Source organism: Anas acuta, chromosome 7, assembly GCF_963932015.1.
Source record: "Anas acuta chromosome 7, bAnaAcu1.1, whole genome shotgun sequence".
Taxonomy (NCBI): domain Eukaryota; kingdom Metazoa; phylum Chordata; class Aves; order Anseriformes; family Anatidae; genus Anas; species Anas acuta.
The window spans coordinates 2,593,453-2,621,354 of NC_088985.1; the positions used below are offsets into that span (position 1 = coordinate 2,593,453).

Genomic DNA, 27,902 nt, shown 5'->3' on the forward strand with positions numbered 1-27,902 from the left:
CACACTGAAGAAAATGAGCAAGTGCTTCTGCCTCAAAATATTTTGAGAGGCTTTTGCAATGGTGTGCATCTCAAAAAAAAATTACCAAGAATGGAGTAAGGCTATTTCTTTGCAAAGAGAAACCAGGCTATTCAGCTAATCCTATGAATTCGTGAGGAGAAGATATGAGGGGTTATTCAGTTGTCATCTAAGGGTATTTTGGGGATATGAACTTTTCTTCAGGCTTCCTTCATTGTAGGGAAATAAAGGTACCATCTCCTAGGATATCACTGAAGCTCACGGTAGCTTTGGGAAATGTGTGCTCCATTCCTTCTGCCGAAGGCAATGTAAACTCTGCCTGCAGTCCTGCAGTTTAGGGTCTCTCCCCACAATTGTGCAAACAAATCCACTTGGATGGATTTATTTACAGTTTACAGCTTACAGTGTGAGCTGCACGGTAACTCTTCTACACTGCAGAGGGACCATGCCATGTTCTGAGTTCCCCTAGGGCTGTGCTCACATGCTGGACTCTGCCCCACTGGTCCAACATTGCAGCGACTTTGTAGCCTCCCCAAATCAATGGACATCCTGGAGCACGCCACGCTGCTCCAGGTAACATTTCTCACTAGGTAATATTCAAGAACAACCTCTTTAAGGGTGAAGGTCATCTGAGAAAGTTATAAAAGAAGGTTATAAAGGTCAACAAATTGCATTACTAAGTGTGCACCTAGTAGTGAAGAGGCTCTTTAGCTGTTGCAGGCTGGATCGTGAGGCTGGGTGAATTAGCTTCTGTAGTTTAACCAAAACCTAGAATGTCTTGGAAAGGCTTCTGGATCATATTTCATGCTCTCTTGTTAAACACAACTACTGGACTAGCTTTCTCAATCCTAAATGAAAGGGTTTCTTCCTTTTCTCCCTCTCATTAACTTGCTCCATACTTCCTGAATTGGGTAACAGGACATCATGCTGTACCCTGCAGCTTTCCACCTTTTCCTCCTTCCCTCTCCTCACAGTTAATTTCTATCATTAGCACAATCCTGGTTATCAGTTCCAGATATTATCGCCTACTTGCCCTCTTTTATAAATATGCTTTTACTTCACAAGCAACACACTACAAGAAATACCACAGGAGAGTCTCCTTTAAAGATTTGCAACGCTTTCCTGATGCTGACACCATTGTTACAGCCTATGCATGGCAAACATCACCCAACAGCAGCTATCCTATGGATGAGGTTCATTAACAGCTATTGGTATGGCGAGACACTTGAACATTGGTGCAGTTTGGGGATTTTTAATACTCACAAATGACTCAAATCTTTATCCCAGAGCATTTTTTTTTCACAGCTACACACATAGGAACTGTTTGTATTTTTCATGAACACAGTAACACAGAAGACTAACTGTTACAGAAAAGCTTTAAACACTGTTCAGATGGCAGAAATTCAGGCACTCACACGGTATCCAAAATTACAGAAAGAAGTGGAAACATTTTTATTTAAAGTTCTATCTTTTGTTACATTACCTAACTACACTTCATACATTTGAAGATATTCAACAAAATAATATAGGAAGTGGCAGGAATATACTCTTAAAAATCCTTCAGCAAAGAATTATCTTTTCTGCTATCACTAGATACTAAGTTTATCATTTTGCACTACTCTTTCAGATTTCACACCTCTGTTTCAATATCAAACGCAAAGTTAGTACAGTACTGGCAGTATTTTGCTATTTTTCAGTTTCTTCAAAGCTTTAATACTCTATCTTCCATTACCGTTATGGGATTGCTTCAAAGTTTTAATACTCTAATCATGAGGAAAAACAATGCACATTGTGAATTTTAGTCTAAATCCATTAAAAGAGCAGAGCACGACCTTTCATTAGGGTCTAGTGAAGCCAGTAACACTACGTTTTATTTCTGCTTACTGATTTCCTACAGTACTCGGTTTTGAAACGAGATGCACAAAACCCATTTATATTCTGATACTGATTACAATGCTACATTTGATGCAAGAGCACAGACTGCAGCAAGGTTATAACTTCCTGATACATGGAGGCTGTGCACACTGATCCCATTATTTCATATCATCATACAAATTTCAGAAACTGTTTATGAACATTTTCACTGAAACAAAAATTAACAAACTCATCAGCCTGAGCACCATTACTTATTTATTTATTTTAAGAAAATAGGGTTCATTTATTTTAAATTATCAGTGTAAACTTTTATCAAATCAAGACTGGGTAGTAGTAAATAATCACCTGCGCTTCTAATGTCAAAGGCCTAAACCCTGAAATTCCCCTCTTGTCCAACATGAATGGTGTATAGGACCAAAACATGCTCAAACTGGCTGAAGAAAACAATCTGAAGCCCCGTTGATCCCAGCTACACCTTCAATGCATAAAACTTTGTTTATCCACACAACTGACATTTTCAACAGCTTCTAAGAGGAGAAAATATAACAAATCTCTCCTCACTGTTCTCAACCACAGCCCTCAACTTTTCAGTTGGAGACAACCTATTAGGATGGTAAAATTGCAGCACTATCTGGTAGGATCAGGGAATGGCTGGCTGCCAAAAAAAAAAATGTGGTTAAGAGGAAGAAGCAACTCTGAAATATTTTGCTGCTTTGTCAGATTGGACTGCTGCAAAAAAAGTCCTGCAAGCAATTTCACACAGTTGTGCTTCTGGGGAACTCAAGCGTTGTCTCTTTCCTTACAGTAGCATCAAATTCTGTTTCCTAAAGAAGTGTTAACATCAGTAAATATGTTATCAGCTCTAAGCACATAACATTTTTGGTGCACTGGTTCAAACCTTATTTTTGTGACTTATTTCCTTCTGTGTGTCAAAGCGAACAACGGAAGGAAGAGAAGTTGAGGTATTTGCAGAGGAAGTGCTTCCACACTGTCTTTTCATAACCAACATGCATCCGAATGGCATTCAAAGAGGAATTTATTTCAACTTAAAAAATAACAGTTGTTATGTGAATGCATAAATGCTTTACCTGTATTCATCCTGCGTAAATCGAGGAATTACTGAAGGCTGCAGTACAGCAATTTCTACGGTAGTGGTGTTGGACTTCACAGGATCGCCATCATCATATGCAATGACCACTAGCTGTAAGTAGTACAGAAAATCATTTTTAGTAGAGGTGAGAGCATTATGTTGACTTACAATAGTGCTTTTTGTATTTTCAGGGTCTAACAAGTCAGATGAGATTTTCTTTCACTGCAAATCACACATTTGAATGATTTGCAGTGAAAGAAAAGAAAGAAAAGTATAAGAACAAAGCAGAAGAAAAGGGTGACAGCCATCTGCAGGTCAAACCATATGCCAGAAAATTTACAGAAACAGTAAAATAGAACTGTAATTCCATTGCTTTCTACAAATACATCTCCAAAAAATGCTGGCGGTTTCAGGAATATAACTTATATTTTTCATGGGATTCCCTTCGCATCTTACCAAAGACTGTCCTTACCCAAAGCTCCAGAATCCATTATAACTTTTTAAAAGGTATAGTTCAGCTCTATATTTAAGCACCAGAGCACTTATTATCAGAAAAATACCTGCAACTCCCCCAAAAAACAAATTAAACAAGTGCTGGGTAATACTCTGGTGCTGACAGACATTAATATTTAAAACTGAGGTCAAATAACAAAACAACAATGAAAGAAACATGTTCTATCCCCAATTGACAACAAAAGAACTCTGACAAGAGATCCTCCAGATGCTAAATCATGGACAAAACCAGATCCTCACCAAAGGCAGCCTTTATAAATCTCTCGTGTATCTAATCTTTGGTTATTCAAATTATTATTTACTCAGTCTATTTATCTACACTTCTCTGCTGGGACAAATAAATTCACCTGCTTTGATCTTTCAGATGAAATTCAGCAAAAGGATGAGACCAGCCCACTGAAGATGGACTAACGGACAGTTTGCTAGGTTTTTCTTTCCCTACATTTGTCCTTATTTCAGGAGATATGCAAGCAAACACCAACTCAGGAAGTCCCCACATCTGTGATTTCTGAAGTCACAGCAGAAGAAGTTTATGTCTTCTTTTCTCTGTTCCTTTACTAAGCATCTGTATTTTCTGAAATGCAGCGCTGCTAAATTTACCATTGGTCTGCCCTACTACAGAGCAGTTTTCATATAGAAACATGCCATGTCCATGTGCCTGTCACCAGCATGTAACGTATCAGAGCCTCAGAAAACAGCCACACAAAGGAATTACTTTGAAAAGCTTCACTCTGGTTAATAAAGAAATAATTCTCTTCTCCACCCCCCCCCCATCCCTGAGTTTCACTACATTAATCAGAAATTGGAAATAAATTAGCAGTGCCCCAAGTTCCTAAAAGGGATAGTATTTCAATGCTACTCAAGCTCATCATACTGGTTGACATGACTCTCAAAAAGTGGAAAATGGTGGACAACTTTACTTCCTTATAACTGCAAAGTATGAAAATAAACCCCTTTTTGACCCTCAATTCAGAAAAAACTAACTGAAAGGCAAGAAGAAACGAAACACACCTGAATGAAGACACATGGTTGGCATCTTCCATGTAGGAAAATTACATACGTGTATAAACCTCCATGTATTGTAAGACACTTTTTAAAAAAATTTGTTTACTGACAAGCTCCAACTTTCAATTACCTCCTCCATTCATGGATTTTAGAAGATTTAAGAAGGGAGACCTGTTTCTTTGATTTTGATTGAAATCATGCCTTATTCCAGATTAACTACACTTGAGACTCTTCAGTACCAGTAACAACACAACAGTAATTTGTCTCCTTAAAGTTAGTGTTTTCACATTACAGCACTTGTGAACGCAAGTCCCCAACCACCCAAACTGTGCAGTAACTTTCTCTACAAGATATATTTCCATCCTTACTTTTTTTTTCCCCCCTAAAATTGCTATGTTGACAGCTCTGTTGAAAACTAAAACATTAGCTATGTTAACTTCCAAAAGCAGGTTTCCTTCAGCTGCTTCCCATTTTTTCCCCCAGCATAAGAGTAGCAATCATATCCATGCAAGATCTTTCTGACATGAAAAAGGCCAGGAAACATGTAACAAGAAGAAATTAAGAAACAAACAAAATAAGAATTTCACATCTTTTTATGAAATATAAAGCATAAGAGAGAAACACATGTAGAAGGAGTGCTACTAAATTGCATTTTTACTTGCATTTTTACCGATAATACACAGACATATGGGTTTTACCTTAAACACCGTACTTGGCTCTTCATTTAGGTTTACCCGAGTTACTACACGCCCTGAAGTCTCCTCCACATCAAAAATGCTGGCACTGTAAGGGAACTGGACGACATCTACTTTGTATCGGACTCGACTTGCTGGTGTGCCCTGGAAGTCAGAAATAAAGCAAATGTCGTATTATTTCCTTTTTACTCACCTCTTTAAGTTATTAAAGATTTAAAATGCAACATCTCTCAGCAGACCATCAGAACTTGCAGCTTGTCTTCCTCGGAACTGGGATTGTTACTGAGCATCTGTGATGGTTTTACCTTGCTAGGCAGCTGAACACCACAGACACTCTTTCACTCCCCCTCCTTAGAAGAGGAGGGGAAGAAGCAAAGGAAAGAACAACTCACGGGTTGAGATAAGGATAATTTAATTAAAGGGGAAAAATAATTATTAAAGAAAGATTATTATTAATTAAACAGTTTAACTAAAGGGAAAAAAGGGAAAGGGGAAAAGGGAAACAAACAAACAAACAGAACAAGTAAAGGCTATGTGGAAGTGCAGAGGAAAGAAATTGCTCTCTACTTCCCATAAATGAGCGATGCTTGACCATGTCCTTGAAGCAGGGCCTCAACACATGTAGCCAGTGTTTGGGAGGACCGATGTTTTCACAGTGAGAGCCCACCCCTCCCCTCTTCTTCCAGTTTCCACCTTTATTGCTGAGTGTGACACCACATGGTATGGAATATCCCTTTGGTTGGTTTAGGCCAGCTGCCCTGGTGATGTTTCTTTTCTCACTTTTTTGCCCACCCCCTAGGAGGGTTAGAGAGAGTCCTGATGCTGTGCCAGCACTGCTCAGCAGCAGACACAACACTGGTGTGATACCACTGCTGTTCCAGCTACAAGTGCAGAGCACAGCACTGTATGGGCTGCTGCAGGGGAAGTTAACATCCCAGTACAACATGCCTCCTACAAAATATCTTAGAAACATCTGACAGATCCTCTAAGAAAAATCATCAGAGGTTTGGAAAGAAGCAAACTAAAAAAAAATAAAATCTTTAGGTTGAAGAAGATATATACATATAGACAGAAGTGGTGATCTGTTTGATAATTCATTCATTTTTGTAATAATAGAAGAAGGACACCACTTAAAGTTGGTTAACATACTTTTCAACAGTATTTTGACAGCTGAATTTAAAAGTCTCCTTTTGTGCTAGCTCAGGAAACTATGAATATTTTAAAAAAGTAAACACTATTTAGCTTGTCCTGAAAGTTGGAGTCTTGTTACTGAAGGTGGGAAGATTCACACGTTGTATTTCTGAAAAATCAGACTACAGTTGTGAACACAGGACACTCCAGCCTACGTGACATTCACTAACTTTTTTTTTGAGAGGAGACAAAATGCGAAGAGCACCAGGTTGCTTGGGTAAACCCACCACAGCCTGAACGGACTGTCTCATGTCCACGGCAACCAGCAATATCTGTAGGTTTGACTTGATTCACCAAAGCTGAGTGTTGAAGAACCTCTCCAAATTCTCACCTCCAACAGCTAGGGCACTGCGGCCCCTGCCACCTCGAACAGAGGACTTCTGCCTCTCACCATTAGCCATCACTGCTAGTTCTAAGCACAACCTCAGAAAACAATTAAGGAGAAGGCATTTGTCCTAGCACTGGTAACAGAAAAAGCTCTTTTGCAAAGGGATTTTAAGTAGCCTGAACAAACTGTTCAATCCCCATTTTTAATGACAAGAACAAGCACAGGCAGCCTGTGCATCTGTGCATGTCTCACAAACTGTCTGCATCCATACACACTCAAGAATACCAAAATTAAAAAGGGAATCAGAAGATGCATTGCCAGAAGGGTATAATAGATGAGTTTTTCAGATCAGTAATTCAATGTTTGCTAATAGGAGGCTATTTACCTGATTTAACTATTTTAACACTAGAGGTCTGAATAATTAACACTTATTCTGAACAATGAAGTTTCTTGATGTATCCATCACATTTCCAGCGATCTCATTCCAGCTGTCACCTTCCCAAGGACCTTTAGCACACGAAATAACCGTGCCTGTAAGTACAGCTTACAAGGCAGCTGGTTGACACATCGGAGAGACAGGAATGCTCTGGCAGCCTGTGCCGACTTGTGTGACCTACCAAGTCCCTAAAAAAACAAACCAGGTGACAAGTCTTCTCAATACCTGAAGGGGGCTTATAAAAAAGGTGGAGCATGACTTTTTGCTTGGGCAGGTAGTGACAGGACAAGTGGGATGGCTTTAAACTAGGAGGGGAGATCTAGGTTAGGAGGAAATTCTTCACTCAGAGGGTGGTGAGGCACTGGCACAGGTTGCCCAGGGAAGCTGTGGATGCCCCATCCCTGGAGGTGCTCAGGACCAGGTTAGATGAGGCTCTGGGCCTCATCTATTTTGTGTGTATGCACCCTTGTTTTTTTCACTGTTTTTGACTCAGTGGGGTGAGTAAGAAGAAACAAATTATGTCACGTGCAGTCTTTTGTGGCTAAAAGGTATGGTAACACTGGTACAATGGTATCACCAGCTGCTGATCCAAAGAAGAGATCCCTCATAGCATCCCAGGCTCTGCTGCAACAACCACATTCCCACACACCCCTGGAGGAACGTCTCTGGTATCAGAGCAGGATGGTGCCTGGCACACATCCGAATTCAGAGGGGCAGACACTGACAAGTGTCACCTAACCTCTTGGGAGGTTATATCTGCCTCTCTAAAGCCCCTGAGATGGGCTGCACCACCCACAGGCTACAGAGGATGGCTGGGAGACACCTGAATTTTAACAGACTACTTTCATTCTCAGCAAGTGCCCCTTCACCAGTATTGATATTATTTCACTAGTAATTTGTGTGTTTTCAAAGTTTAAAAGGTGACAAAGTAGCAGTTTTCTAAAGCACTGGAAGCCACTAAGAGTAAAAACTACGTGCTAAATAGAAGAAAAGGCATCCAACAATGTGTTTAGAGCAAAGAAAGGTTTTTTGTGCATGTGTGTGTTGTGTGTGTGTATATACATGTATTTATTTTGCACACTGATTTCTGAATAACTATTTATCTGTCTGTGTTACCTGGATATGTAGGCAGCTGGGACACTTCACAAAAATCTACTGATTCATCAGAGAAGCACATCGAAACTCAGGTCCTACTGTTGGTATGACTGCGGTTGATAAACTCCTCTGAGTCTGGACCTCAGACTTGGTTTTGATCTTTACATTGCATTTAGACAGACAAAACATCCAAAGCCAACAGTTTCATTAATAGAGAACCGGTAATTTTCATCTGTATTCAATACTGTGGTATAAAAGAGCTTTGCTGTTCTTGACAATATATTCCCTGTATCATGTCATGCAGCCTGGCCCAGGCTGGGTGTAATATCAAGTCCAGTGTTCCTGTGCCACTGGCAGGCCTGCAGAATTGGGTCTACCAGATGCGCTCTGGTGTTCCGTGGAGCAATTTATGAAAATCATGTTAGTTGTTAAAAGTATTTTAAACGACCATGCACATTATACATGTGAAAATCCTTGAAAACATGAGAAATTTCAGAGATCATAGCATAACAGATGATTATACAACTTTTGTCCTGATGTTCTTCTTCACCATTACACAATTAAGAGGAAATTACCTGCTAAGATCCACTCTGTTTGGCTACAGAGTAATGGTCCTCACATTTGCTTGTACGACTAGAAGCTATCATTATCATTAAACATGCACACAGTAGGTAATTTGTTATTAAATAAAGAAAAATCTCATCAGGTTATTGCTCCTGATATGACTATCAAGTACACTTTTCTCCTGTCATTTCTGAAAATAACAAAATGGGGATTTATTTTTTATTTACTATATTTTGGCACAAATGTAATTAGAAAATTCTCATGAGAAATTTTCCAGGGAAATCCATTTAGAAGCAAGTTTCAATTATCTCAAGTATTAATCATCTTTCGTTTCTTTTTAAAATTAATTTAGATGCATTCCTATGTCTACAGCAAAACTCAAATATAAGATTATATTGCCAAATAAATTATACTCTCAACCAAACCATAAAGAAAGGATTTTAGCTGGCTCATTCTCTTAAACCAGAACTTTCATCCTAAAAGACCAAGACTAATGTCAAACTCATCCAGCTCCAATTACAATATTATTGCTGCATAATTCCTCACGTTTCCATTTTCTCTGGGGAAACTCCATGGGTATGGCAAGAAAACATCCCCAGCATTTACATTAGATGATCAGGCTGCATGTGGAGATCCTGGACAAAGAGGCCATGCAGAGTACACATGTGCACTACCAAGATAACTCTCAACAGGCACAAAGAGGTTGCAGAGGAATTGTAATGCAATAGATCCATGGAAATGGCATGAGTGTAGTAATAGTAACGTCTTCTTTATGTTTTCACTGGTATTTCTGAAAGCAATTCAAAAGGAAGTTGGAATCCTTACTCCCACTATGCGAAAGGGTAACCGAGGTACAAAACCAGAAAGATGGAGCCCAGAAAAGTGAGGAAAAAAGAACATTTCACTTCCATCTGCACTCTATTCATGAAGATCCCAGACGTGCATCTGTGTAAATGACTGGGATTTTACCCAAATACTTGGATGGAATACTAGCGTAAAAGATAAAGGCAAACTTATTCATCAAGTCCCTTTGCACTCAATGCCACTTTCTGACTGAAGTCAGAATACTTCTACAGCTCCTGTGGATAAAATGTGAAGCAAGTAAGGTTAAATGAATGGTCTCCATTCATTTTCATTCAGAGATTTCAACAGAAATCTGAATGATTTACAACATAAGGAGTTCACTAAGGCAAATTTTGTAAAGTTAGTTCTGTGAAAAAAAAAAAAGGGAAAGCGATGCTAAAGACAAAATGTACAGATGGCTGCAAGTGTTCTTTATAACAAACCAACACGGGACAGTTACCATTAAAGATGGGCCAGTCCACAAGGCGAGCAATTGACTTTGGTGGGTCTCCTACCAACTATGGATTGTTAACAGTGCACTCACATGTATTTACTCTCTCATTTACCAGTCATTACCATTTTATAATTTTATATAAGCTCTAAAATTTGAATTATTTTATTCTTTAGTATATAATTTAATGAAGGAGTCTGCAAATCTGGATTAATTCTGTAAATTCTGACTTAATAACAAGCTGAACACAAAATGAGTATACATTTTTAAAGCCATAAGATAAAATTCCTTTAAGACCTTACTGATTTTTCAGTATGTTTCCCTTCTCCAGCAGACACTATGATATTCAACAGTAATAGTTTATAAAACATCAAGCCCTGGACTATATGAAAATGTTTTTATCTCTAATTAAGTATCTGTTAAATCTCTAATTAAGTATCTGTTAGCATCACACTTTCAGTGGGTGCTGTAAAACAATAAGGACAATTACTCTCAATCTGACAAAATAGCTCCACTGATCACAAACTTTACAAGGTGTTATGAGACTGGATAAACCATTATACTGGATGTTCTGGAGCTCTGGAAGCTGACTGGTCATTGAAATTAGCACTCTGCATCTGTTTCTATTGACATTTCAAATCAACAAAATCAGAATATGCAGGCAAATTGCCCATGAAAGAAATATTCCAGTTTTTACAGTGATGGCTCATGTAAAAAAAAGCCTATAGAGGAAAAGCATGCACCTCGTGATCAGTCCTGGAAATATTCAACTCCTGATAATTAAACCAAGCACCTATCCCATAGCTCAAGCTGCTCTCCTTTCGCAATATTTGGAGAGTTAAGCTCCTTGAGAAAATGATTATAATCATCTGGCATCTTTCATCACCATATCACTTCAATAAAGCATAAACTAATCACAATGAATAAAACTCTTTTTTTTCTCCCCAGGGATGATCTAACTTCAGTATGTGCACGGCCATCTGTACAGGACATAGTGCCTTTGACAAACAAAAAGGACAAGCTTAATGCAACCAACATTCAAATCCCTCCATGTCCAATTATCTCCTTAAAAAAAAAAAAAAAAGTTTGGCACATAACTGGAAATAAAACAACTTTAAAGACCTTTCTCATCACCAAAACCTTCCCACTCAATCAGGTTTAACCCCTGAAGTTTTAAGGCAAGCCACTGCTCTGCTGTCATTCCACAGAGCCAAGTCCTTTTTGCTTTCCCCTCTCCTGCTCCTGAACAGATTGCCCCATGCCATTTTAAGTCAGACTATTCATTAGTGTGTGTAGGAAACGAAGATACCCTGTGACGATGTACAGTATGGCCTAGCATTTATTTTTGGTTTAAGTCACATCAAAACCCAACGTGGAAGGAAGGAAGAGAAGTAAGAGGGAGGCTGCTTAAAAGCAGTTTCAGCCGTGCCTCTGTTCAGCTGCCAAGCGTGACTCACCCAGATGGCCCAAGCGTTGTCTAGGCACCAATTCCACACATTTTTGGCTGCCACCCCTGAAGCATTTGAAGAAGCTGTGTCTTGTGCTGGCCACTTATCGTTCCTTGAGAGATAAGCTCTCAGACTGAGCACTGAGAGCAGAAGTATTATTACAAACAGGGGAACTGAAAGCAGTTCTGAGGACTCTCCAGCATCTGATAGCATTGAGCGACGTAGGATAGAGGGCTTCATGCATCTGTTACAGCCCTGATGTACGCTTCAGATCTCACCAGCTATAAAAGGTCATCTACCTGCCCAAAGAACAGATGTTTGCTAGCTCAGGATACTAACGACTGTGCTGATAAAATTCAGAAGTGTTGCTGAGAGAGTCAGACACCGGCTTCATCTACGCCTTGGGGTCTGCAGGTATCTCTCACTAAAAAGACTGGAAAAAAACTCTGGGTGAAACCAAAGCTGTGTACATTAGTACATGAAACCAAAGCTGTGGAAGGGAAGCTCAAGATGACACGAGGGAAACCCTGCACACAACTGTCTGCTCTGTCCTGACACCTTTGTGTCACCCCCTCCAACCCTTTACACAGAGGCTGGGATGCTTCCCCCATCTGGTTCTTCACAGTTAGCCCCCACACAAAGAGGACAGCTTCCTGCGAGTGGTCTAAAAGTGCTTTAAAGTTCAAGATTTGTATTTCAGCAAGGTTTACCAGTTATTTAGAAAGAACTGAAGATGTACTCAAGCTTCTCCTTAGCAGTCATGCCACCAGGGCTCTGCTCTACTACAACTCCCTTTGCCTCCCTTGGCCTGCTTTTGTTTCTTCATGCATTTTGTTACCCTTTACCTGTACATGTGTCAACAATTCGAGGAAAGCTGGTCTGGGAAACACAGCGTGAGCAACAGTAGGATGTATGAAGTAACTTGAAAGATCACATACCGTAAAACTTTAAAACCAGAGAAAAATATACTATAGACCATTCCAACAAACAAAAGGACGTAAGTTGATCTAACATGCTTCCTGAAATGTATGTGAAACCAAACGCACCAGATTTCAACGACCAGAGTGGTAATTCAAATTAGGGATTTTTAATGCAAGTATGAAAAGTAACTTCTTAAAAATAGTTTATATTCGCAGTTGTCACACACACAAAGTGAATTCAAACTGGAAAAGGAAAGAAAGGAGAAAACTCTTAGAACTGAAACTGACATTTGCTCAAGAAAACCTTTCAAATCCTATTCTGTCCTGTAGAGAAAAGCACTGATTTGTATGTTTTAATTGACATTTCACTAGGGCACTGAAGGAATAACTATCAGAGATACCTCATGCCTTCAGGCCAAGAGTTCTTTGATCATTTTGAAATCCAAAGGTTAAAATGAAAACATAATGAGGTTTCTACTTGGGAGCATTTGAATCTAGCACAGGTGATTTTTGTATTAAATGAGCACTTAGTAGTAGTAATCAGAAATCGATGTTTGTTGTGACCAAACCAATCCTATTATCAACACTTGCATTCTACTGGTGGCTTAATGTTATAGGCATCAGGTTTGTATGCTTCAATTAAGAAAATTAAACAATTTCAATGCAACAGTTGATTTTGAAGACTTCAAAATCTTCACATTGTTACCTGCATTTATGCCTATTATAATGGTAATAAGCAGGATCCAGCACTCAGTGATTTTGATTTCTCTCATGTATGTGCATCAATTTCTCTATAGAAATACAAGCAATCCTCATATCTTTCAAATACAAAACATTCAAAATCAGAAAAAAATAAATCCATATAAAGACATGAGGAAATCACAAGAAAGGAATTTGGGAGACATAAGTGCTTTAGTCTGGTTTTATATTCTCCCATTCCCGTGCTACCTAAGGATGGCCATTATTACCCACTGTAAGAGTAGGGAAGCTTACTCATGATCAATTTCTACTTTTATCTGTCCATCTGACAGTGATAGAAATGTTAGAAATGGAGAGACTGCAGAAGGATAAAGGGCTAAACATAATTCTAAGTAAAAAAATCTGCTGACAGTTTGATGGGCTAGTAGGATTATTTTTTTTGTTTGTTTGTTTTTTAGATGAGAAAGTGACATAACTTTGCATTATAAAATGCAGATTCCACAGAACTAAGAAAGGTTACAAATACATTATTAACCAGTTAGAGACTGTTTTGTTTCATCAACTGTTTTGGTGATATCTTATTCTTTAATGTATAGACACATCAACCTAGGGAATCACAAAATGCAGATTATATCAGAATGGGCAAATCCTTCATGAAGACCAAAATAAACTTATTGTAAGGCAAAAGATAATATTAAATAAGATCTGCATTTAAAAAAAAAATATGTTAAGAACTGATTCTCTAGCAGCAATTAATATATAAAATAGTTTTATAATATAATATATATTTTAAAATATATATCACAATAACGCATTTGTGTTGAAATTTCCACTAATTCCATGAAAGAGAAATTCTGATTTTTGTCCTACATGTATTTCACTGATCTTTAGCATCCTTTTCTGCATGCTTTTCTCAAAGGTCAGTGAGATAACCTGCTAGGACAAATGCGTACTGATGCTACAGGCAGAGGCAGGTCTATAGAAGTGTTACTGATGGATTTAGAACTTTATCCCTGGCTGATTTTGACTGTCAAAATATAAATAAATAAATAAATAAATTGCACTTTCAACACTCATGGAAAGCAAGTTTTCCCCCCTCTCCACTGGCAGATCACTCTAAAGCAGCTCCACTTGTGATATGGGCAGTGTTTCCTGTTGCTGCTAACTGCTGAGGATGAGAGCTTTTTAACAAAAATGAAGTTTTCTACCTGCCTGGTTTCCAACTCATTCCTAGGGAGAGCAACAGCGGATTTTCTCCAGCTGACACCCACCTGCTGAACTCCCTGAAACGCTGAATGCAATACAGACCCATGTTTATGAAAGCAAAGTTTACTAATTTGATAGGAGTACTATGGTAACAAAGTGCATTATTATTCAGGAAGAAATGTTGGCAAAATAAGGTAAGACTTTTGTGCTACATAGTCTAAGCATAAACCTTGCTGGCTTCTACTGCCACACACAAACTCTGCACCCATGTCACTGCACCAAATATATGGAAGAATAAGACATATACGAAATGTGACAGACAAAAAAAAAACAAAAAAAATCAGAAAGTTGAATCAAAGTTTAGTTTAGATCACATAGTTACAGGATATTATCTTAAATCAATTTAAAATTATTTCCCAGTAAATAAAATCTGAGCCATCAACTCTAATTTTCACTGCAAGTTTCAGTTTTAAACAATGACTAAGATGATGGTGGACACCTTGGCCTGGAGATCCCCAAAGAACAGTGAAAAAAATCAGACAAAAGTACTGTAGTTCCACAGAGCAAAACGGGAGGAAAAGGTGCAGCAAGATTGTACAAAATCCACAAAAATATGAACACTTACTAAAAACTGCGAATAGCTAGAGTGGAGATTTCTACCTGTAGATTTCTACAAGGCTACTAGAGATACTTCCCTTTGCTTACGCATGATGGTTGCAGTCCAAAATGGAACTAGGTGATGTGGGTGCAACTGCAGTGCCTAAAGCAAAACTAAGATCCTCAAAACCCCAGTTTCATCATGCATGTCCATCATCTTCACGGGTGCTGAGTTTTGTCACCTTCACAGCAGCATCATGGCCTGGAAGACTACTTCCATGGAGAAATGAATGCTTCCTTCTGTTAATATTCCCCTGGAAATTGCCCAACACTGGTCATTTAAGACACAGCTCTCCATCTACTGCTGAAATAACATGTATGTCCTCTGCTGCTGCATTCCTCGAGTACACTGCAAAACTATTTATTGATAACAATTGCTATTTGTGACCTACATGTTGATAACTTATTCTTATATGTATTTTAGACAAACAATAGTCCAGATCTTCAGCAAGTGTTAACTACTATAATATCTCCAGGTTCTGTAATATGCAGCTGACAGACACCACCTGCAGTGAATTTACTTACCATTGTGTTAGGACTTTTTACAAAAGGATAGCAGGACTGTCCTTACAGAAACACTGCTTCAGCATTTCTGTCCTTGAGTGGCAAATAAAGTACTACGAAACATATTTAGCTAAGCTACAATTGATTTGTGTCAAAGCACTGCCATCATCTTTTAATGTGCATGGCACATTCACTCTGAACACTTGTCCCTGAGGATTACTCTCCTTAATATGCCAAACACTAACAATTAAAAATTAAACCTGGCTGGCAGAACATTTTGGGCTTTTCTTGTCCTCAGTGTCTCATCTGGTCACCAATGTTCATCAACCCCTGATTACAAAAATTGATATTACCCTTCAGAATAGCTAACAAGTCAAAAATATGTGTTCAGTTCTGTCAATTGAGTGCTTCACTAGGGAACAGTGATAAAAGTCAGTGGCAAAAATAAACTTTATCCCCAAAACACCAGCAGTCTGTTCAAATACTACATATCCAATAAGGCCAGCTGGTGGGCTGTGAGTTCCCCATGACCCTATGATGTCTCAGACTAGGAATGCACAATGACTGCAAATCGAGAAGGTAACAATCTTAAAAAGCTGTATTTTATTTCCCTGTTAAGCTGCACAACTGTACGAAAGACAGCCATGACTTCCATTCTTTCCTATTCCTGTAATTCATCTGACACTGGGAAGTTGAATGAAGTGGTTTTCAAACCTCTTCCTGACAGAAAGGAGCTGTATCACTGATGTGCCAGCTTCAGAAACCATTGTTTTACATGCAGCCTCTGTCCAAAAAGGCTGACAAAAAATGTATGAGTTACTGCTCTGTGAAACTCATAATAATCACCTTTGTTGTTGAGAGAGTTAGGTCGCTTATGAGGGTTAAAGATTTCTCCCTCTTGGGTGCAGAATATTAATAGAACCTTTTTGCTTACCGGAGGATCTTGATCCTCAGCTGAAACGGTAGTGATAACGGTGCCCTTGACTGCATCAGGAGCAACCATTCCCCTGTAGAGCTTTTTGCTAAATACCGGCGAGTAATCGTTCATATCCTGCAAAACATAATTAAGAGTTTAGTGCTGAAGTTTAAACAAAAGTATAGACACATTCACAACCGATCTTTCAAATTCTACCCAATCACTCCCTCTTAATTAGGAAACCTATTTGCCTTTCAGAGTCCCTCTTGGCTCTCAATTCCATTACCAGCAAACAAAACTAGCACAGAAGGGGAGGATGCCAATGTTTCAAAACAACATATTCATATGAGACAGATCAACAGAAGGGAATTCTGCAGAAAAACACAGTCTCACAAGTAAACAAAGCAGAGATTTCCATGACAGCTGTTTCTCAAGCAGTGGGCCACAACGTGGCTTTGCTAATTTTCTAAAATGAATGAGCTTGCTGTTGCTTGACAGTGTGTGTTACCTCTAATATGCAATAAATGAGGGGAAAACATAACATCAGATTAATATCAACACTTCACTAATACGCTATTCTGCAGACAGATGCATAGGCTGTCAAAAAACAGCTTCAAAGTCTTGGGTTAAGCCCAATGCCATTGTCACAATAACACGTGTGCATGCACCTAAGTATACCTTGGCACCTGTAGACGTGCACACAGCTGTGTGTGTATACATTTATGGGTGCGAGCAGAGATACATGCCGCTCTCACCGACGTGTTCACCCCGCTCAGCAGGGGCTGTGGAAATTTAGAAACTCAGCCACCATCACTGGCTGTTCCAGAAACTCCTTCATTGTTCCCACCCTAAGTTGTCAGGAATTCATTTTTTGCCAACGTCCTCTCAGAGTGAGGCCCAGAAAATACGCATGTTCTTTAAAAATAAAAAATTAAATGCACATCTTTAAATCACAATGTTTATTCTTATAATAAAACTATTTCAGTTTCTTCTGTAGAGCCACCTTCCTAGCATGAGCTCTTTTGAGAACAGATTCATTTTTGTGTACTACTACGTCCCGTTTTGCACAGATGGATAGCAGATTTTGGTTTTCCCTGCTACAGAGAAAATCCAGAACAAGTAAGAGGCACAATATGCCTTCAGCACAGAGGAGTGACTTTACTGATCCACAAAGGAAAAGGAGACTTCTTCCCCTGCCTTAAGGCAGAACACAGGGGCCACCCACCTCCTGGGCTACCCACACAAACACGGCTACTCAGTATTTACACACAGCTGCTTCTACCTGTTGTTACAGGTCTTCGTGCTGCAAATGCTACATGCTGATGCTGGCCTGTGCACTACATTAGCATTTAAAACATTCATATATACCTCATCAGAGGTAATAAACATCTATGAAGAAATCACTGTTACAAACCCATGTAATACAGGCCTGAAAAATGAATGCGTTATGTTCTGCTGAAAGGTCTGCAATTCAAGCCTTCAATGCATTGGAAATGCATTTTCACCGATTTTCAGTTTTTCAAAGAGACAATTGCACCATCAAATTAAAATAAAAAGCGACAACTAGGCAATTCAAACTAGGAGAGCATTCAAAAGAATAGAATTTGGAAAAACATGCACATTCAAACAGATTAGCATTTCTGTATGGAATTACAGGCATTGAATCTTTTTCTTTCAAATTCTTGACCTGTTTGCAAGAAGATAATTTACTTCAATTAAGAATGTAAAACCAAGGAATAATTTACATAAACAAGTTTGCTCCCCTGGACTCTTCAAAGTGACACCATGTTTGTAAAATAAGCCATCCTTTGTTCTGCTTTGCTCCCTGAAACTCCACTCCAGAGCAGTGCAGCACAGTGGCAAAGCAGCCAACATCACACAGCAATCTCCCCGTCAGGCTCCATTCACAGCCCATTCTACCTCAAAGAAAGGATGCTGAGTTTATTCATTTGAAGCAGACACCAAGCAGCTCTGTGTACAGAAAACCATCAGCAAAAGGTGGCACATAAAAAATAATCTTGAGTGTTGTCTGAGGAGCATCATACAATGCTGCATGCATGCACCGCTGCATAAATCCCAGTATTTGGTAGGGTTTTGTTTTGTAGGCCCTCAAGTTTTTCAATGAGAGGTACAACATTTTACAGATCACACTGTCACAGAGAAGATAGGTTCTGTCCTTCTGCATGAAGACTCCATCTGAACCAACAACCCGTATGGTACTTAAAAGGACTTAGCATTTTCTGGAACAGCTCCGCCTTTTAAAAAAAAAAAAAAAAATGTCTCTCTCTGTACCTGCACAGCCACAGCCATGTTTACTCTTTGTTCCTTGGCACAGCAGCAGCAGATTGCACTCTGCTGCTTGCTCATTCTGGGGGAATCTGGGGGAATCACCATGTGATGTTTTTGTTATCTTCTGTGCACCTGAGCACCCGAAAGTCTGCAACTTACAGTGCTGGAAAGCCTAATCCTGTTGAAAGATGATACACTACATGCTCTGCTATAGAAAACGACTAAGTCATTCCAATTCCTACACCTGTTTTTCAAGATACATGGATCAACACAAAATATACACGACTACAAAGTGTAGCACAAAGTAGAAAAGCAGAAGGCTTCCTGTCCTAACTTACTTCTCCTCTGAGTGGAGCTTTATGTATGACTGGGACTCATAAACCTTACCCACGCCAAGCAACCAGACATCAAATACTTCAGCCCTACCTAAGCAGAGCAGCTCCAAGTGCTTGTCTTCCTGGCTCCTCTCTTCCCAACCCCTAAAGCAGCTACTTGTTTTATACAGCAGAATTCAAACTTCTTTTTTCTTGCTTTTATCACATTTAAAGTTCCTCAGAAGAATTATGCCTTCCCATAACACAGCTGCAATAAATACACTTCAGAGAGAGCAAGCCTGACATTACAGACAGGTGATCAAGTCTCATATGCTCATCACAATGCCTCTGACAAATAACTGCCAGAAGCAGAAGGGGAACTTCTACAGGCAGAAGGCATACAGGCGGAACATGCAGATGGCATGGAAGCGCTTTATTGGTTGTAATGCTTTCTTTATTCTAGTAGAAGTCTTTGTTCAGTGGCAGGAGGAAAAAAAAACAACCCTTCTGGGCTATTTCCCATGCAGGAAGTAGAGGTTTTTACCAAGGACATGGAGTGGCATGCTCCTGCACAGCTACATAATTGAAGATGACTCTACTTCTGAAGGCTTCTGTTGAAACACCACAAAAATGGCTTTGCACTGACATGTATGTGGCTTATGGATGCAATCAATAACCACAGCTTAGGAATGGGATGGCAATCTTACACTACTTTTATTGCCACTTTGTGGAATTACCTCTTAAAAACTACGGTATAATCCTGCACGTACCCTCGTGGCCAACCTGTGGTGTCTTCCAACCTTTCACAGTCCACTGCTTCATCCATATAAATCCAGGCAGCTATTAACTATCAAACACACACAGAACGGCAAATGGGAAATGCAGGTAATGGATTCTCTGCATACCTTGCTTTGAAATACTTGGCTGTGTATTTTGACAGTAAGGTAATAGCAGGCACATATTTATATATAAGTACAAAATTGCCTTTATGTCACTGCTCATCTAGCTGAAGATTTATCGTATTTTTGCATGTCTTTGTTTATACAACAGGGTCAGAGTCAAAGCATAACAACCCAAAGCTCTCTTCTCACCACAGTTCCTCATCTCCCACCACTTTTTGTTTCCCTTTGTTTCACATTGCTCGCAGTGGGGAAGACATAAAAGCAGGACAGCACAAGCCCGTACTCCTTTCCCTTGCACGTGGAAGAATCTAAAGTAACAAGGAAGCACAATATGGGAGGTATGCTCAAATACTGTCATTTCAGAGAATCCACAGTCATAGTCTCAAAATCAAATGAAGATGTATCATGAGATTTCTTGATGAAAATTCGTTTATTAACTCTGATGCCTCCCTCAGCTCCTGAGTGATGCCACCTGCTGACCAACCTCCTCGCACTTTGAACAAGACACACCCCATTCACGATATTTGAAGGGCTGTTATTTATCAAAGGGGCTAGAGGAAACAGTACTGACCAGCCTGCAAATAATATGAGACCGATGAACAAAAACGTTGGTGAACTAAGATATACATCCAGGAATGCCAATGAGGAGAAACAAGCATGGGGGAGGAAAGGCACTAAGAAGCAAATCAATATGTAATTTAAAAACCATTAAGACAGTCACTAGCAGTTATGAACTAAAACCAAAGAAGGTGCTCCCCAACAGGTGGCGGCTGCCGATGTGGGAGGGCAACACAGGACAACTGTGCGAGAACAATATCTGCAGTACAGCAGTTCCAGCATGAAATTAACTTGTAAACTTAATTGGGCTTCAGAGACAATAATAGATTTTTGATTTATGGTGACACTGAATGACCTGTAATATTTGTGCTTCAAGTTAAGGATATAAACACGTAACACCTGGGTGCGATGCTCTGCTCTGCCTCCTCATTCACTCATCCGGGAGCTGCACAATTTGGACCAAGTGACTGCCATCTGCTTTGCACCATCACCACCCGAAGTGCACACGGATGGCATGCACGGCACGTGAATCACAGCAAAGACCCCACACATCTGTATAGCCGCACGCAGCAAGCAGCAGCTAGGCTAGCTCAGCCACTTCTGCAGCTCCTGAGTCACGAAGTTACCACTGGTTATGAGGGGTTGTCACAAAGCAGAGCAGTCCCAGTACTCCTCTATGACTTTGCACTGGATCCTACAGATCCATCTTCCAGCACATCCCCAGCTGTTTAAAATCTCATGCTTCAGAAACACATCCCAAGCAGCAAAGCCTGCACAAGTCTAATGCACCAGGAGTTGCTACAGCAGTTACAAGATATTTGGAAAATTCTTCCTGAAAGGAGAAGCCGAATACACAGGGATTACAGCTCTTTCCTTCTACGCACCGGGTGCAAGGCAGTTGTGATGGATCAGGACACGGCCCCTTCTCACTCTTGTGAACTCCATCTGCAGCTCCTGACTGTCAGGGAATTTTAAAGAACGGCAACATTACAATGCACGACAGACTTGACTGATTTGAGCATTTTCTTACTGAAAACTTTCTGAAAAACAATGAGTTTTTGACATGCTTTCTTAAGAAATGTTGTTTTTCTTACGAGAAAAATGAACAGTAGGAAGTTAATTTTTCATCACCTATCTTGACACAAACAGAAGCAACACAAGATGGCACTGATATACTTTAGATATTTATATATATACACATACATATATGTGTATATATATATTTTTTTTTTTTCTCGGGCATAATCATGTGTACAAACGCCCAGTTATTGTGCACAGGGAACCCCATTACTAATGGAAAAATCTGCTGCCTTTAGCCTGCAGTGCACTAGAGGGCAGCCCTGCCAAATAGGAGTGAAGCTTCTCCTCCCCCAGCCCTCGTAAAAATCTGTTTTACCCTCTCCCAGTTCTCTCCTTATGGAAACAGGATTATATTTTTTTCATCTAGTAGTCATCTTGTTTTATATAGCTTACAAAATCAGCCTGATTTTCAGCTCACATTTTTTGTAGAACGTGACCTAATTATAATCAGGTATTGATTATTTATTAAAATAGCTACAATGCCACAACAGTGAAGTTTGATCATTAAGTTGCTGAACAGATCCAGAGCGACAAGCTCCTATAGAAAGAGCATGAAGCTCAGAAATTCTGCTGATTTATTCAGACCACTACGACTCTGTTGGAAGTTTTTTACCATTATTAACTGGGTATGTATGCAGAAGTGCCTACCTGAGGAGACTGCATTACAAATGCAAAATGCTCTTTCTTCTCATCTCTCTCCTCAGCTCCTGGAGCAGAAAGCATTCTACCATAAAACTTCTAAAAGCCTGAGAAGAAACACTTACCCTCCTGCTTCTGACCTGTTGACAAAATCACTCTAGGTTGGTTAGGGACATCAGCTTCTTAAATATTACATACTTGTGGTTTGTGAATCATTTCATAAAGAGTTTTTAAATACATCCAAGTGTTTTTCCTGCCACTCTGGGACTGTGCTCTTTGATTATAGCTGCTGATACTAAGGTTTCTAGTCATCTGTATCTAAGTGGAAATCAACGTGCCCTCACTATAAAAACCAGCATGACTGAACAGCGTCTGAGCTAATAAATGCATATTAAGCATTTACAGCTCCTTTTGCAGTCTGCTGGCTTTTATCACGTGTAATAAATAGAACAAATGTATTTTTAAAGTGGTCCCTATTTCCACTAATATTAAATGTACATTAACATAATCCCACTAAAGGAGAAAGCAAGGAGGTTTACTTCAAAACATAGTGTATGTCACACTAAAATTTTCACTTTCTCAATTTTTCTCCACGTATTAATACACTTAATTTGCTGCTGTCACTTGGTTTCGAACATCTGCCAATTAAGCCTATGTGCACATTACCAGAGCTGGTGGCTTCCCATCTAAGCTGCCTCCAAGTGTTTAATAATCCCTTGGTGTCTGGGGATTTCCAAGGAGAAATTTAACATTCCTTTACTCTTCCATTGTAACTCTCTTCTACAGAAAGCAGTGTTTTTTTTTTTTTTTTTTTGGCATCACTGCACTTGAAAATCATCATTTCTCCTATGTTTTCTTCAGCTGTAGGAAGATGTTGCTCAACACCCTCTTAAAAGAAGCACAAAGCAATTTATTAATAAATAAGCGGAATGGAAGTACCCTAGAGACAAAAGATTTCATGCTCACGGACTACCCAAGGACCTCTGGCCCCACCACAGGCTGTCACTCCGTAGAAACCCATCCAGCACAGGGCTTACTGATGTTTGCACAGAATCTCTGCTACCATCGCTACGTTTCAGCTGCATCACCCAGAAGTGCCATACTTCATTACCATCCATTGCTCCGGTCCATGCTAACTGCTAGTAGCCATCTGGAGCCCTCAGTTCCGTCCATAATTTCTCAATTTCTGCAAATCCTCATTTGATTATATTTCTATTATTTAACTTGGTAAGTTCCCAAAGCCTTTCAAGATGATGCTAATCAACCTAATTTGGAGCAGCACAAATTTAATATTAAATATTAAAATGCAAATTTAGAATGCTTTTATGTCATGATACTCTTAAATTACATGATTGTTTAAAAAGTTTTAGAACTGTTCTGAATCAAGGGCCCTAGATTTGGAGTCACAGAGTCAGCACTGAAACAACTGAAAGTTTAAGCCATGACTTTAGGTAACCATTCTTTCACAACTGAGTTTTATGTTCTGAAAGAAAACCCAAGTGTTACTCTAATGTAATCCCATTACTAGAGAAGGAATTTTTATTTCCCTTTCACTTAAACATCTACTACGCCACATATACAGCTACAGCAAAATGCAGATCTTTACCTTTTGCCAAGAGTTTAAACATGTATGTGGGTGTGTAAAGTATACATATTCTTTCACTAAGCAAATGCTCATGCAAACAGAGATGCTACAACAAACAAGTATTTTCGAGGCCTTAATAACCACTAAGTTTCATCACAGAAGTCTCCTATAAGTCTACTGTAGGCAGTTAATGCACTATCTAAAATTGGGACAATAACCAGGATCTTAAGATTTCAAGCAAACTCTCATCCTTCTGCTGAATGACCCATTTAAGTTAACAATACTGGTTATCTATCATAATTTACCCAGCTAACTCTGTGGAATGGTACACAGCAACAAAATACAGCACAACCAGATGTATCTACCCTTGCAGATAGATTGCAAAGGGATTAAAAACGAATAACCATGCTATGACTTGTAATCACTGAGGTAAGGTAATTCTCTTTGAGATATTCCCAACTATCCTTCCTGTGAAATTTGTGCTTTAATTTCATCAGTTTCTGTAACTGATGCTAAGAAGAACACAGAACAATTTATACTTGCTAATGTATATGATAAACATAATTGCAAAAAATTATCTACTTTTAACTTATCTCACTGACACTTAACTTTAACACTGGTTTTACAAACCCAGCAGTATGTTGATTTTATCATCTATAGTCATAGATGTGATGGAAAATCTCCTGTTATTATTTCTACCTCATATCCAAGAGTGTCCCCCTTCAAAGTTGTGACCCTTACGAAAAATACAACTTCTATGAAAAAAGTGAAATTGTTGTACCACTTAACAAAGAAGTACGTAAATTAACCAGATAATGGAGCACCAAGAACTCTAGGTTCCTCTCCCATTCTTTAAGCAATTTCCTAAGGCTCTGTTAATGAGCACACACCACCTTTAAGGCTCATGCATTGAACCACTCTATTCGTTCCTCTAAGATACATACCAAAGCTTGCAAGCAAACTTTTCTTCATGGTCCAATATTTTCATTTACCAATGCATTCTTTAATTTATTTATTTAAAGTCCAATGAAGTAAGTCAGTACTTGAAAACTACAACTATTGTGCCACAAGTATTTAAAATATCTGTTAGACTTACATATCAGCCACAGTGATTAAGTTACAAGAACCGAGGTTAGAGAATCATGCAGTGCTGAGTACCTTAGAGCAGCAAGTTAAAAATCTTTGTGATGATGCTGGCAGGCTAATGCAATGAACTGTGTGAACCAGCACGCTGAATTTTGTCTTTAATTGGGTCTCGTGCTTCTTTGCAGAGGGTTTTTTGTTTGTAGCTATACAAAATGGAGACTTGTTAACATGGTGTAACTGCCTCTTTCTAATACTTAGTGTTCAGAAAGCCCTGAAACATCTCATAATATGAATTAAGTTTCATAGTGGAATATACAAAGCAATAAATGACTTTAGCAGATAAATGAACAGGTAAGTTGAGGTTGAAAAAACAAATCTGCTTACTGGCACCACAGTGCAACACAGTGTTCCCTTCCTGGCCTCGCCAAGAATAGTGAACTCCACCATTTCGTGGTCACTCTGCCCAAGACAGCTGTGCTGGACTGTCCCTTTATTGTCCCTTTATACAATGGGAAATTGTTTTCGTTACATGTTAGAAAGGGAAGATTACTTCGAGGATGTAAATTTACTGAAAAACGTAAAAACATAACTAAATTTTATTTTAGAACTATTAGAAGCGGAGGATGTGTTTGACATTCACCAGTCTTTCATCTTCATGTATCCTTCATTACCTGCATAGTGACTGGCAGAAAATCTTCATTATTATTGTAATTAAATCTCACTATAACACGAATTCCCACCATAGTGAAGCTCTGATAGATTACCGCTCACCTGCTCATTACAAACAAGACCTGAATTAATTCATAGTCTTGCAAGGACACACAAAAATGTGGCAACTACACACGTGTGTAGTTAAAAATCTACTGGAGCTGAGTTTGAACCAAAATGTCCTCTCTCCTTGATGACAACCTGTGGATCCACCTTCTCCCATTCTTCTCTTAGTGACTGTTTAAGCATTTTATAAAGACCAAGGTCACCCATTCCACAGCACTCTCCATCAGTGCAGTAAAGGCGCTGTGTTAGAGAAGCGAAGTGTCCTGCCCTAACATTTTATTCCAGCTCCAGTCTCAAGTGCCAGGTTACTGCAACAGAGCTTTGCTTTCCTAGCTTTACTGGGGGCTCTAACTGATTGGTTTGAGATGGTGATTCGTTCAACAAACATTCATCTTCTTCCAACCCTCCTAAGTTAGAAAAGCAAAGAAATTATGCTTCTGTGTGTTCTGATTTGAGGCACAGGTTGTCAGGAAAACACAGGGAGCTTTCTCATGTAATCAAGTTGGAATTTGGCACTGCTATGGCATCAAGATCATACTGTGAACAAATACTGTGAAGGGCCCAGAGGGCAAGGCTTGTGAGGAGCAGCTGAGGGCCCTTGGTTTGTTCAGCCCATAGCAGAGGAGATGAGGGGAGGCCTCATGGCGGCCTGCAGCTCCCTCACGAGGGGAGCGGAGAGGCAGGCGCTGAGCTCTGCTCTCTGGGGACAGCGACAGGACCTGAGGGAACAGCATGGAGCCGGGACAGAGGAGGGTCAGGCTGGGGGTTAGGGAAAGGTTCTGCACCCAGAGGGTGGTTGGACACTGGGACTGGGCACAGCACCAACCTGCCGGAGGTCAAGGAGCATTTGGACAGCACTCTCGGACACACAGGCTGATTTTGGGTGATGCTGTGTGGAGCCAGGACCTGGACTCAGTGGTCCCTGTGGGTCTCTTACAACTCTGGATATTCTATGATTTTGTTATTTGCTTCCAACTTGAATACGAATGATCTCAAGAAACAAACTGATGAAAGACCACTGAGAGCAAACAAATCAGAGACTTTACCTGTTACATGTTTTCACTTGGTTGGCTGGTTTCTTTCAAGCACAGTTTCCAAGGAACGGGAGACTTAACACAGTGACTGTGAGAGATTCAAAGTCACCCCACAAAAAGTATTAATCAACACATATAAAACATGACCTTAAACATACGGCTTGTAGCTTTTTTTTTTGACCTACAATGCATCCAATTTTACACATGCTGAAGAGCAGTTAGACCAGCAGGTGGCTTCACTATTCAAGTCCTAACTTAGTAATACAAGTCCTACCAACAGAGAGACAGAGCTAATTTTTGTCTTTATTAACTGAACAATTTTAAGACAACTACTTGTTTTCAGAACCTCAGTGAACAAGTCTTTCCATAGCACTATTATTTTAAACCACTTTTATTTCCAGCTTATAGTTTAATGCAGAGGTCAACTAGAAATCACTATTCATCTGCTTGCTCCATGCTACCTGATTAATTTGTAAGACTTCCTTGTTTCTTATGGCTATGTTTTTACCTTAACATAAAAATACTTTGCCCTGGCTAACAAAAAGATCTTTCACAGTTAAAAAAAATAAAAAAATACAAAAATTGTATGAACTCTCAAATTACTCACTTGCTGTAGATATATTGCTAGCAAAGCAGTGACAAAAACAAAATCACACCTCCAGTCTCCAGTACAAAAGTTTATCATTTGACAACAGTAACAAAGAAAAAAAAAAAAAAAAAATAACAAAGAAAAACACACAACCACCACCACAACAACAACAACAAAAAAAACCCACAACACCTCTTCTCAGTAACACAGGAGGAGTATTTTAAGTGTTGTATCTCCTCAATGTCACACTTCTCTTGAAAAATTAATTTGACAGTTGCACTTGGGAACTCTGTCCCTAAGGACAGATGGTACAGTTGGTTCACCAAATCTGGAAATTCTGTCTGTAATGTTTCTAGCAGTCCACTGGGATTAAGGCATGGCAGGAATTACATGAAATATTTTGTCATCAGACTTGTAATATGGCATTGCTAGAAACATACCGATCAGTTTTTACTTATTCTTGTGGCTCTATCCCTTTGAACCACCTGGCAGAGATAACAGCACCATTATACTATATACTTTAATTTACAAAAATAATAATAATAATTTCATAGAAAACAGAAGGAGGAAGAAAAAGCAGTTATAATAAACAAGAGAC

General features: G+C 39.3%; 1 protein-coding gene across 7 annotated transcripts in view; it reads right to left on the reverse strand.

Annotated features, from left to right (window-relative positions):
* Positions 1 to 27,902, reverse strand: part of PCDH15 (protocadherin related 15) — a 773,967-nt gene that overhangs the window by 87,107 nt on the left and 658,958 nt on the right. For all 7 annotated transcript variants that reach the window (XM_068688403.1, XM_068688402.1, XM_068688405.1 and 4 more), the window contains 3 exons: positions 16,473 to 16,589; positions 5,200 to 5,340; positions 2,982 to 3,094 (listed from right to left, as the gene is read on the reverse strand). In XM_068688403.1, coding sequence (XP_068544504.1) covers positions 2,982 to 3,094; positions 5,200 to 5,340; positions 16,473 to 16,589 — 371 coding nt within the window. The remainder of the gene's footprint in view (positions 1 to 2,981; positions 3,095 to 5,199; positions 5,341 to 16,472; positions 16,590 to 27,902) is intronic.